The sequence below is a fragment of the Ceratotherium simum genome, chromosome 3 (assembly GCF_057802395.1).
Source record: "Ceratotherium simum simum isolate JZ-2026a chromosome 3, ASM5780239v1, whole genome shotgun sequence".
Taxonomy (NCBI): Eukaryota; Metazoa; Chordata; class Mammalia; order Perissodactyla; family Rhinocerotidae; genus Ceratotherium; species Ceratotherium simum.
Window position 1 is genome coordinate 72264465 of NC_141902.1, and position 13303 is coordinate 72277767.

General features: G+C 47.0%; 1 protein-coding gene across 2 annotated transcripts in view; it reads left to right on the forward strand.

Moving 5' to 3' along the window:
* CYFIP1 (cytoplasmic FMR1 interacting protein 1) overlaps positions 1-13303 on the forward strand; it is a 97505-nt gene that overhangs the window by 76332 nt on the left and 7870 nt on the right. For both annotated transcript variants that reach the window (XM_087428791.1, XM_087428790.1), the window contains exons 24-26: positions 4627-4770; positions 7691-7781; positions 9837-9967. In XM_087428791.1, coding sequence (XP_087284917.1) covers positions 4627-4770; positions 7691-7781; positions 9837-9967 — 366 coding nt within the window. The remainder of the gene's footprint in view (positions 1-4626; positions 4771-7690; positions 7782-9836; positions 9968-13303) is intronic.

Genomic DNA, 13303 nt, shown 5'->3' on the forward strand with positions numbered 1-13303 from the left:
ACTAGAAAGTTTGGCAAGTTAAGATAGAAATTTCTTGGGTTTCTATTAACTAAAAGATTTGCTATGAAGTTGGCTTGGTTCTGAAGTTTTTAATCCTGCTTTTAGGCATGACCACAAAATAAGTTTTTATTACGTTCTGACAAACAGAGAAGTGTCCATGGGAAAGAGGAACCAAGAAATGAGGTGGTTCTTTCGTTCTCTGTCCTCCAGTTCCTCCCCTGCCCCAGCGTTTGGAGAGGATGACAAGGAGTGAGGGAAGGTGGACGCTGGCGATACCCCCCCTGATCTGCACAGCATCTGGCCATGGGGGTGTCAGGCCGGCCTCCCTCTCGGCCTCTGGAGGGATGGATTCCTGGGGAGAGGGCTTGCGGAGCTGGTTCTGAAAGAGGTTCCCCGCTAGGACTGTTGTGTCCATACTGCTGCCCAGATGTGTCCATCTGTCCATCATGGTGTTAAAGGCTCAGGAGACACGTTTTTATTCTGCAGGATTTTCCTCCAGGAACGCAGGGAGGCAGCAGTGTTTTCTGCTTCCCATACAACACAGCTGTGAGCCCACAGTTTCTGAGGGGCCCAGGGTCTGCATTCACACGTGTGTCCACACGGAAACAGGCACTTTACGGGCAAAGTAGGTGCCCATTTAGGGGGAAAGAAGGATTAGATGAATTGGATTTGATTGTTCTTTTTAAAGCAACCAGATGTGACTGAACTTGATCTTAACTGATTTCAGCCTCAGTTTGAGAAATTACGTTTGTGTAATTTTTATTCTTACAACATAAACCAGTGTTTTTGTTAGCTTATTTGGACTCTAACAAAAGTTTGGATGTGTGACATTGATGTTGACTGTTCATCTTATATACTTTTGAGGATCAAAAAAAGGCAGAATGCCAAAACATCATGATATCACAGTTGAATATTGTATTCAAAAGACAGTCGTTTTACTTGAAGCTGCATGTCATTTTGCTGCAATGCAATTTGTAGTGTTTGTACCTGTGAGATTATGGAATACACAGGAATCCAATCAAAAATCCAGTTAGTTCTTTTTTTTATGAATGATGAACTAGGCCTAGTGTTTTATGGGAATAGAATTGACTTAGATGAATGGTCTGTGTATGGCGTTGTCTTTTTGGTTCTTGGTAATATCGCCACTCTGAGTGAACTCTCTTCAGCACATCACTGATGTTCTTTCCTATAAGGTAAATAAGGTGGTCCCTGATTCACAGTTGAAGTTACACAGCATCGAGGGTGGTAGAGAACCCAGGGCACAGGACCAGTGAGCCTGGAGCCCACATCGTCTGGTTTCCAGGCAAGGCCCACGTCTCTGCTGCAGGCACGGCCAGCACAGTGTTTCTTGAATTGAGCTGTGAGGCTGGATGTCGAGTGCTTCCCTCCTCTGAGTATTTTACCATGTAGTATCTGTAGGTAGTACCTCCTCCCCTCCCTCTGAGTAATTACATTACTCTACTTGCGTTGTCCCTGGGATGTGCCCTCTTTGGGGTGAGTGTAGTCCACAGGGAAGCCAGACACTGGCCAATGGGCCAGGGACCAGGTATTATTGAGAGGGGCCCCAAGCAAGTCAGGGTGACTTTCGGAGTAAATTTTCTCACCTGTAACATGAGGCCGTTAGATTTCACTAATGATTTTCATGTTTTTCTTTTCAAACGTTAGAATTTATTATCAAGCAAAGACCTCACATAATCCCAGCATTTAAAGCACAGTGTGGTGCTTTGAGGAGGCAGTGGGAGGAGGATGTGTCAGAGCCGATGATTGAGATATGGCCCTTTCAAGTCTTATAGGGTCATGGGGTGGGCGTGGGACAGGCACTTGGCAGAGCTTCCAACTTGGTCAGTGTGGTACCTAATAATTGGTTTAGACTCAGACTTTCTATTTTGGGGGGTCACAGGACCACCCACGCATTTGGTGGTTCTCCAGGAGGACTCACAAACTCAGTTGTACTCAAAGTTGCAGTTTATTACAGCAAAAGGCTACAAAACATGATCACTGAGGGAAAAAGATGCATCAGGTGGTGATGGAACCAGGCGCAGGCTACCAAAGTCAGCCTCCTGGGGATCACATGGGACATGCAGAGTGTTTAGAGAAGCCCACATGAATGCCTAGGTCCAAGGCTTTCACTAGAGCTGGGCACATAGGCACATGCCACCCATGTGACTGGCCACAGCTACTGAAACCCCAGAAGGAAAGGAGGAGCTTGCCATAAATCACTGTACAAACAACCTAGACAAGCTTATATAGCATGGTTAAGTGTCCCAGGTGTAGAAGACAACTTTATCAATTGGTTATATGGGCAACATTCCAAGGACTGAGCTCCCAGAAATTGCAGGCAGGCCTCCTGGAGATGCTTAAGAGCTGAGCAACCAGGCCTGCTCTGCTGGTTCTTTAGAATCCTTGCTGTGCTAATGTGGTTCTCAGGGTATGCAGACGAAATAGCTAAGACAATTATAAACGGGGCATGGAGAATACAGAGACCTAAATGGAGGTAAGGTTGGTACACTTCACTTAGAAAATGGTAACATGTTGATAACAGTAGATTGTGATAACTTATGTAATGCATAATGTTAACGCCTAGAACAACCACTAAAAGAAGTGTGCAAAGAGACACTGTGAAAAATACTTTATCACAATGGAATAAAATCACAATGTAATTCTAAAACATGTTTAAGTGACCCACGGGAAGACAGGAAAATGAAACAGAGCTTACTTAAATATTAATAATTATAGTATATGTGAATGTATTTAATGTAAATTATCTAAATACAGTGAAAAGACAGAGATTGGCAGAGAGAATTAAAAAACATGACTATACACAAAACTCACCTCAAATTAATGATATGTAAGTCAAAAGTAAAAGAATGGAAAAAGATATACCATGCAAACATTAATCAGAAGAAAGCAGGAGTGACTATATTAATATAAGATAAGGTAAATTTCAGAGCCAAGACTGTTACCAGGGACAAAGAGGGACATTACATAATGATAGAAGGGTCAAGCCACCGAGAAATATAGCAGTCCTAAATATTTATGCACCAAACAGCAGAGCTTTAAAATACTTGAAGCAGGGGGCCGGCCCGGTGGCGCAAGCGGTTAAGTGTGCGCTGCGGCGGCCTGGAGTTCACCGGTTCAGATCCTGGGTGCGCACCGACGCACTGCTTGTTGAGCCATGCTGTGGTGGCGTCCCATATAAAGTCGAGGAAGATGGGCACAGATGTTAGCTCAGGGCCAAGCTTCCTCAGAAAAAAGAGGGGGATGGGTATCAGATGTTAACTCAGGGCTGATCTTCCTCACAAAAATAAATAAATAAATAAAATAAAATACTTGAAGCAAAAACTAACATAAGTGAAAGGAGAAATGAACAACTCCACGTAATAGTGGGGGAATTCAACATTCTTCTCTCTTAGTAATTGATAGAATAGATAGACAGAAAATCAGCAACAATAAAGAACTGAACACCATCAACCAACAGGATATTACTGACATTTTTAGAACACTCCACCCAACAACATCAGAACACATTCTTTTCAAGTACCCATGGACCGTTCCCCAAGATAGACCATATCCTGGGCCATAAAACAAACCTAAACAAAATTAAAAGAATTGAAATCATACAGAGTATGTTCTCTCCACATGAGCTCAAACTAGAAAACAGTAACAAAAAGATGACAAGAAAAACTCCAAGGGCCGGCCCCGTGGCTTGGTGGTTAAGTGCGCGCGCCGCGATGCTGGCGGCCCGGGTTCGGATCCCGGGTGCGCATCGAGGCACCACTTCTCTGTCCATCCTGAGGCCGAGTCCCACATACAGCAACTAGAAGGGTGTGCAGCTATGACATACAACTATCTACTGGGGCTTTGGAGGCAAAAAATAAAATAAATAAAATCTTTAAGAAAAAAAAAAAAGAAAAACTGCAAACACATGGAAATTAACACATTTCTAAAATGATCCATGGGACAAGAGGAAGTATCAAGGGAAATTAAAAAAAAAAGGCATTGAACTGAATGAAATGCAAATATATTAAAATTTGTGGGATGCAGCTAAGGAAGTTCTGAGAGAGAAGTCCATAGCACTGAATGCATATATTAGCAGTCTCCCTGCTGAGTGTGCACCTGTGTCCTTAGATGAGCTTGGAGGTCCCCTCCTACAGGATACCATCCTGACTACCTTTCTCAGTTGCCCACCCTGCAGGGACTGCTGTCTCCAGCTCCCTGTGACTCCCTCAGAAGGCAGTTCCCACTGCCCATCAGGGTCTGTCCTCAGCTTTTCTCCTCCGGGAGACTGGAACAACTCCATGGAGGCCGCAGTGAGGCTCTAAGATGTATTCATTTCTCATTCTAGGACCTCAAAATGGCTTCTGTAGAACTGGCAGTTTAATAAATGCTGAAAAATCAAATGGTTTTGTTTTCTTTTCTCTGTTTTAGCAGCTTGCTTTTCGTTGTCATCAGTTTGAAGACATAAACACCAGAAAAGGCAGTCTAACACATTCTCTGGATCTCTCCACCTAAGGGTGCTGTGTGTTGAATGCATCTTTGCACAGCAATTCTTCATTTTCATGTGTGTATAGGGACATGTTGAAGACTCTGGAGATTTCATCAGACGCTTATGTTCTCTACCCCCAGGCTTTGAACCTGGCCTACTCTAGCATTTACGGCAGCTACCGGAACTTCGTGGGGCCTCCGCACTTCCAGGTCATCTGCCGGCTGCTTGGGTACCAGGGCATCGCGGTGGTCATGGAGGAGCTGCTGAAGGTCGTCAAGAGCCTGGTATGCTTCCCTCTGATGTGCTTCCTTCACACAGTGAAGGGTACTGCACCCAATTCCAATATAGAGAGGGAGTTTTTCCACTCCAAGCAATTCTCAGACACCAGCTGCGTGTCCTACAATTCAACTCAATTCTGACACTATCTACCTGCAGATAGCATCAGATCCCACAGGTTAAGGCTCAGTCCTACAAGATTGCCCCCCTCCCCCTAGGTGCCAGTTGACACCTCCAGGTTGTCACCTCTGCCTCTGACCAACTTGGCTATAAATCAGAGATTTCTACCCCTTCTTGGGTTCAGTTAATTTGCTAGAGTGGCTCACATGACTCAGGAAACTAGTTCACTCACTAGATGACCAGTTTATTACAAAGGATGTTAAAGGATATGAATCAACAGCCAGATGAAGAGATACAGAGGCGAGGTCCCAAACAAAAGAGCTTCTGTCCTCATGGAGTTTGGGGCCTGGGACAGTGGCACGTGGAAGCCTTCTGGTTCCCCGACCTAGAAGCTTTCTTTTTATTTATTTATTTATTTATTTATTTAAATGGAACACTTTCCTTTTTATTTATTTATTTATTTTCTCCCCAAAGCCCCAGTAGATAGTTGTATGTCATGGTTGCACATCCTTCTAGTTGCTGTACGTGGGACACGGCCTCAGCATGGCCAGAGAAGCGGTGTGTCGGTGCGCGCCCGGGATCCGAACCCCGGCCGCCAGCAGCGGAGCGCACGCACTTAACCGCTAAGCCACGAGGCCGGCCCCCTAGAAACTTTCTGAACCCCGTCCTTTTGGGTGTTTTGGAGGCTGCGGTACACAGGCATGCTTGGTTAAATCATTGGCCATTGGTGATTGATTCAACTTCCAGCCCCTCTCCCCGCTCCCCTCCCCGGAGGCCTGGGGGTGGGACTGAAAGTTCCAACCTTCTAATCAGAGAGTTCTCCTGGCAACCAGCCCCCATCCTTAGGTGCTTCCCAAAAGTCACCTAATTAACATAACAAAAGACACCTTTAAGGCTCTCTTAATTTGGGAAAGTCCAAGGGTTTTAGGAGCTCTATGCCAGGAAAGGGGCACAAAGACCAAAATATGTTTCTTATTATAAATCACACACGGCTTTGAATTCACTGCGCTGAATTCAAAGCCAGGGGGTCTTTCTCTGTGTCTGGACTGTTCAGTTTAGCTCCAAACACTTCTCACCCTATTTAGTTTGATTTCTCCCCCATCTTTCTGAATTCAAGAGAATAGATCTGTGTTATTTTAACTAAGTCATAGAAAAAGTTAATTACCAAAATGTAGCCTTCCTTCTAAGAGAATATTGTCCTTTAGATGCAGAACTAATCTCCCCCCAACCCCTTTTGTAAAGGACCACCGCTGTTGCCCAAGACTTATAGGAAAAAACAGTGCTCTGGAGATGGAAGACAAAACGGAAACCAGGAGGGCATTATAGAAAGACCATGTTTCAGTTGGTGAGCGTCTGGGAGGAGACAGTCCTGTGAGGACCCCCATTTTCATTTGTGAAATACGAGTTTTCTTAAAACACAGGATTCAAAGAAACACTTATGCTGGGGAAGGTGGAGTTGAGCGTGTTGGCTACTAGGAGCTCCGCGCTGTTGATGGGGGAGGGCTGAGCTAGAGCAGAGGGGGCTCAGCTGTGAGGAGTGGTGCGGGCAGGATACCATTGCTGCGCGAAGGCTCCCCTCACCTTGAGAGAGCTGATTCCCACTTGTGGAGTGGACGGCCTGTGCCCCTTTCCTGGGAGCCAGTGTTAAGTCGTAATGAAGGATTCAGACACGCGTCTGTCTAACCTCAGATTTGAAGTCATAAGTTAATGCACAAAAGTCTTTTATTTAAATCTTTTTGAAAAGGGAAAGAGACAGAATATTTGTAGGCTATCCTGGATTTAGTTTTCTATACATAATTTATTTCTGTTTTTAACTGAGAGAGAACTTTATAAAATCTTAATCTTTAATCTTTTTTCCTTATTTTAATCATCTTTCTGTGAGCCCATTTCTTTAACGTTCTTCATTGCCAAATATAGATTTTCGTGTCTTTTCCATGATTCACACACTAGTCAGGAGGAAGCTTGAAGCTGAATTTATGGCCACATAAGTAAAGTAGTAATCCATCAGGAAAATGATACGATCATTAACAGTGCAAAGCAAAAGCTGACAAAATTCTGAAAAGTTGACAGAATCTACGGCTGTGTAGGTCAGGATCAAAAATCCATTAGAATATAGTCATATGTTGCTTAACGATGTATCACTCTGAGAAATGTGTCATTAAGCGAATTTGTCATGTGAACGTCATAGAGTGTGCTTACACAAACCTACGTGGTATAGCCTACTACACCCCTAGGGTATGGTGCTAATCTTATGGGACCACCGTTGTAAATTCGGTCCGTCATTGACGGACAAGTCCTTATGCAGTGCATGACTGTATAGGAGTTGGGTAGTTTGGCACAGCCATGACCCTGTGACCCACCCAGGCCCTGCCAGGACCCACAGCTGGAGCCTCTTCCCCAAAACACGTGGTAACTTGGAAGGTGTTACCACGAGGCACACAAGGTGACATGGCCCAGTTTTGGAGCTGCGCCTAATCTGTGGGAGAAATGCAGAACCACTGTGCTTCCTAGTGTTGGAGATGAGTGTGACCAGAGCTTTCCGCCCACTCGGTGTCACACCTCAGGCCACTTGCCTCCTGAAAGGGGAGTTGTGTTTCAGAACAACATTTAGTCAGTTGTGTCAAGTCACCCTGGTGGAGGCTGCTTTCTTTCTGTGGATGGGATTTCCTTTCTCAGCCGAAGTGATTCGCAGTCCTGGTCATAACCGGATGTTTTACTAACAGATTCTTTCTCAGAAGTCCCCGTGCCCTGCCCACAGCCTCCAGGACAGGGGCAGCCAGAGGCTGACGCAGCCTGTCTCTCCCACAGCTGCAAGGCACGATCCTGCAGTATGTGAAGACACTGATGGAGGTGATGCCCAAGATCTGCCGCCTGCCCCGGCACGAGTACGGCTCTCCCGGTAAGCACGGTGCCTCTCTGGGGGCGGTGGGGAGGGATAGCATCAGTCCTCGGGCCGCGGTAAAGGACATTACTGACAGGGATCCCATCTGCGTTCCCTGGGTGGGAGGAGGTAGGAGCCCATCTAGAGCCTGATTGTTTCTAGTAGAACAAACAAACCAGCCTGTCAGCTGGAGCAGGGGTGTGGAAGGTGTGTTGGAGTCGTCGTTTTGGGTGAGGAAGCTGTAGGAGAGGCCAGTGCCCCTTAGTCATCGAGGGGTGACACGGCTCCGAACCGTGTGCCCCTCAGCTCCCCTACAACACCAGGACCTTGAGGATCACCAACCAGGGAGGGGCAGGGAGCTGACTGCCCAGTCCAGCTGCTCTGCTGGGCTTGACGGGACCAGGCCTCAGGGCGCCCCTTGAAGGCACTGCTCCCCCACAGTGCAGTCTGTCCCTCTGTCTGGCAGGCTTCCTCTCTGGGGCTGTGGGGCCCTTGGGCAGATGGGCCCTTCAGCGTGCCAGGCCCACGTGCCTGACAGATGCTGATTTGGAGCTATCCAGATAAATAGCCTAATGATCCCAGGAAGTGTTGTTCATGATAAAATTGGACTACGACGGGAGCCCTTGTCTCAGCAAAACTGCCTTTTGTCTCTTATCTGATAACACTTTCCTGAAAGCTGGATAGCTGTCTTGTTAAGTGACTTGGGCCCACCTACGGTCACTGATGAGAGACATTCTGATGAGCAGTCAGCCGGTGTGGCTGAGCTCCCAGGCACTACCCGGCACCCGCCCAGGGCTGTTAACTGGTGTTTGAGGAGATGGTGAGGTGACCCGTTCAGCTGCTGTGAAGGGAAATAACCATCGATGTGACCTTGCTTAGGAGAACCTAATTTCAATTCACTGTCAGAAAGTAGATGAGTAATGTTGGGAAAATAAAACTAGTGCTCATATCCTGACTAGAGATTGAAATTTCAAATGTTGAAGACGAAGTCATTTAGGCCAAATTCAGAGCTGGTCTAGGGCAGAGCTGTGGACTGCGGGGCTGCTCGTCACATCTCTTGCCCACTGCCACCCCATGTCAGCGCAGAGGCTGGCGTCGCCCAGGTCCGTGGGCACCACCGTGTGAGTAAAGCCGTGCTGCTTGTAGCTCCAGCCCATGTGTGCCTGTTAGGGGATGATGCACGTGAAAAAGTGTTGCCTCCCCTAGAGGGTCTGAGTTCACACCAAGGAATGTTGAGAACTGAGGGGTGAACGTGGTGGGTAGAGCAGGGATGCGGATGATGGTGAGGAAGGAACAGCCTCCCGGGCAGGCAGGGCTATGGCGATCCTTGCGAAACAGCATTCGGGGCCTGACCTGTTGGGATGAGGGGTTTGAAACCTGTTAAGTCTCCCACTTTATTCTTCTCAGGGTTGTTCTGTCTATTCTGGGTCTTCTGCATGACCATATAAATTCTGGAGTCAGCTTGTGGGTTTTTGAGTGGGTCAGCATTGAAAGTATAGATAAGTTAGAAAATATTGACTTTCTTTCCAGTCTTTATGCCTTGTGTCCTTTCATGCCTTATTGCAATGTCCAGGGCCTCCAGGACAATGGTGAAGAGGCGTAGTCTTGCTCTGGAGCTCAGGGAGAAAGCGTGCAGGTTTCACTACTGAATATGACATTAGCTGCGGGTTTTTTGTAGATGTCCTTGATCAGACTGAGTACATTCCCTTCTGTGCCTGTGAAGGGATATTGAATTTTATCGAATATCTTTTCTGCTTCTGCTGGAGATGACGATGTGGTCTTTCTCATTTATGCTTGTAATGTGGTCCCTCCTTGGAAGATAACAGCTAGACCAAGAAAGAAGCTTTGGAGCCAAGGCCCAGGGCCCAGGTGGTGGACACACTACTGTTGCAGGGAAGATGTTGGGGTGAGGGGACATGTGGCCATCTCCATAGCGGGCATGGTGGCAGTGTCAGAGAATGTTTTGTGGCCAGCACAGGTGCTCCTGGCTGTGGACCCCAGGCTGCACCCTGTGCCCTGCTGAGGTTTGGCCCCCCAACCTCCCCAACCCCACCACTCACTCTGCCGCCACAGGCATCCTGGAGTTCTTCCACCACCAGTTGAAGGACATCGTTGAGTATGCGGAGCTGAAGACGGTGTGCTTCCAGAACCTGCGGGAGGTGGGCAACGCTGTCCTCTTCTGCCTGCTCATCGAGCAGAGCCTGGTGAGTGGTCAGCCCAACCCCACCCCAGGCCGTGCTGAGTCACTCCCCACAGGTGACAGAAGAAGACGTTTTTTAGAGGCTTGATTCATTGGGGTTATTTCATGGGGGTAAGAGGAGTAAGTGTTCTAAAGCTCCATTCTTTCATGACTATTTAGACTTTAATTTGAATTTGTTTCCTACAATTAAAAACGAAAATGCAATGTAGTTCATCATTTAAGAATGTTTTACCATGAGCGTTGTAAAAAGTGTTTTTATTATGTAGTATTTGCAACATGGAAGGTATAAAGCACGGCTGCCATGAGAACTGTCTGCAGTGATGGAAAGTTCCACATCTGAGGCTGTGTGTGAAGTGTGGCTCAGTGTGACTGAAGAACTGATTTTTAAATTGTATTGAATTTTAATTATTTTACTTGTAAGTAGCTACACATGCCCCATGACTACTGTGGTGGACAGCATAAGAAAGTAAACACTGGCAGCCCACCACCACTAAGGAATCCCATGGTGGGACAGCGGCTTTCTCCACTGATTGCCTCCTTGTGGTGTCATTTATGTGTCCATCTGTCCCTTGTATGTCATGTCAACCGGCAGTTCTGAATTGCAAAGCCTAGCGAGTATAACACAGAATCTCATAAGCCTTCTCTGCCTTTCCCTCGTGACCAAGGGGGTGGGCATCTTGGTTTGTTGCTTGGCTCTCCCTGTTTTGTTAAATGCTCCTTTTGTGTCTTTTGCTCATTTGTCTACACCTTGTTTATAGAAGTTCTTTGTATATCCTTTATGTGTTACACATATTGCAAATATGTGTGGCTTGTTTGTGGTTTATCTTTTCATTCCCATAGCGGTTATTTTTGATAAACTGATACTCTTATTTTGAATATAGTCTCTTTTTATTATGGTTAGCACTTGTATCTTTTTAAAGAAGTTCTTCCCTACCTAGAGCTCATAAAGATATTCTTTTATATTTTTATCTAAAGGTTTTAAGTTTTGCTTTCTACATTTAATTTTATAATTCTTCTGGAACTGGTTTTGCGTGTGATGTGAGATGTGGGTGAAGTTTCTTTTCTTCTCTTTGGGATAACCAGTTGTTCCTCCTCCAGTGGCGGAAGGACTCCTTCTTTCCTGCTGATCTGCAGTGTCACTCTGTTGCCTGCCTGCTTCCTGTGGATGCACTGGTCTGTCTCTTGGCTTTCTGCCATGTCCCATTCATCTTCATGTCTGTCCGTGGCATAGTAACATGTTGTCTTACTCATGATAGCTCTAACTTAAGTCTTGATACCTGCCAGGGCATGTTTTCTTACCTTCTTCCTCTTCAAGTGTGTGTTGCCTCTTCATGGATCTCTGCTCTGCTCTGCTCTGAAAGTATGAGAACCAGCCTGCCAACTGTATTGAAGAAGCACATTGGCATTGTGATGGGAATTGCATTGCGTTCTAGACCTGTTTGGGGAGATCTTTGCTATGTTGCTTCTTAAAGCAGTGTCTTGGCTTCAGGGCCCTGGGTCGTGGCAGAGCCAGGGTCTTGCTTTGCAGTGACCAGGGCCAGGGTGCCTAGTACACAGTTCAGGGCATGGCAGTCAGACTGCCAGGCCTCCAGGGGCTGAGCCACTGGACCGGCCACCTTACACCCGCGTACACAAAAAAAGAAAACATGTTGGCTCATTTGACAGGGAGTCCAAGGTCGGATATGGACACATTCAGGAGCTGATCGCCTCCTGTCAGGACCTGGGTCTTTTGGCTTCTCCCTATGTTGCTGCGTTCCTAGGCAGACCCTTTCCATGTGGTGACAAAGAGGGGGGACTCCCAGGCCCTCATATCCCCACCACCCGAGACTCAGCATGGACCCCGAGTGAGCAGCCCCTCACGTGCTGCCCGCTCCCGCAGCAGGAGTGATGGCGGGAGCTGGAGAACCTGCCAGAGTCGCAGGGCAGGCCGGCGGTTCCCAAGGAGCAGGCAGCTGACTGTGGACCAGTAAGCAGCCAACATTTAGGGCAGCCTCCTCCAGGAACACATTAGGGAGGACTGAATCTTTTACCTAAATACATGTAAATTTTTAACAACCAGATAAGTTAGGAAGAATTCTTTTAAATAGTAATCTCTCATCATGAATTTTAGATATTTAATGTAGGAATATTTCCTTCATGTGACTTTTCCTGAACCTACAACATCAAGTGCGGTCTCTCTCATCTACATGTATCTAAGCCTGAAGATGCCTTTTAGTCACTTGCTTCGGTCAGGGTGGGGGAGCCTCAAGTTTTACTGAAGGGGGGACTGCCTTATGGAATTGATTTAGTCAGTGCCAGGGAACCATTAGAGGGCTAGTTTCTCTTCTGGTCTAGCTTCCCCTTTAGGAAATAAGATAAACTGTCAAAAGCTCTTCTTCACCAAAATCGATGTCAAGAAGGCCTTGTATAAACATAAAATAATTACAGAACCACGGGGGTTTGAAGCTGAAGGGACAGTACCTTCTCTCATCAGCTCAAAGGAACAGTCTGTACTCACCGTCAGGGCAATGACTGGACGTTTGTTGGCTTCTGGAAGGAGTGTGATGCTCTATTAGAAACTTAGGGAAAGAGAAATCTGGAACCGATGCCATCCTTGCCCACCCAGATCCTTAAATGATACCTGTTGCCTCTCACGCAAAATCCCTCTGCGAGTCGTCCAACACTCCGAAAGGCTCACTGCAATCCCTTGGGGATGGTGCCTCAGTGAGGGATCTTCTAGGTCTCGGGAGCCTGGTGAGTGCCAGGTCTCCAGCGCCCAGCTGATGTGGATCCCCGGTGTCTTCTCCCTTCTGAGACCAAGGCCTGTGTCTCAAGTCTGTGCCTAGCTCCCTTGAGTGATGAGCATAGTGCTGGCCACCTGGGAAAGATGCTATAAATTGTTGTCAGTTGATCTTAAAGCAAACTTTGGCTAATGAGTGGATGGATATTTCTGAAACGATGAATAAAAAGAGCAACCTATAATTCAGTTGAGTGCAATTTTGTTTTCACTGCAGATTCCGTGGCCCACGCTTGAGGGCTCTTGTGAGCACCATGCGTGGCTTTTGTGGACGCTGTGGCCCTGCCCTGCAGGGATGTCTGTCGCCACTGCTCCTCCCACCCTCTGCTCCGTCACCCCTTCGCCTCTCCCTTCTCTGGCACCTCCTGTCAGTGCACTTTGTGGAGGTGGCGAGAAACCACGCCTTCTGTGTTGGGCAGGTCTGCTCCCAGACCCAGCCCCAGATTAGAGTTCTGTGGTGTTGCTTTTGTCCTTTTTGGAATAAGGGGTGATGTTTTCCAGTAGGTTTGCCAGGGTGGGGCTCTCCAAGGTAGAAGACGACATGGCTCCTCTCACTCCATCTCA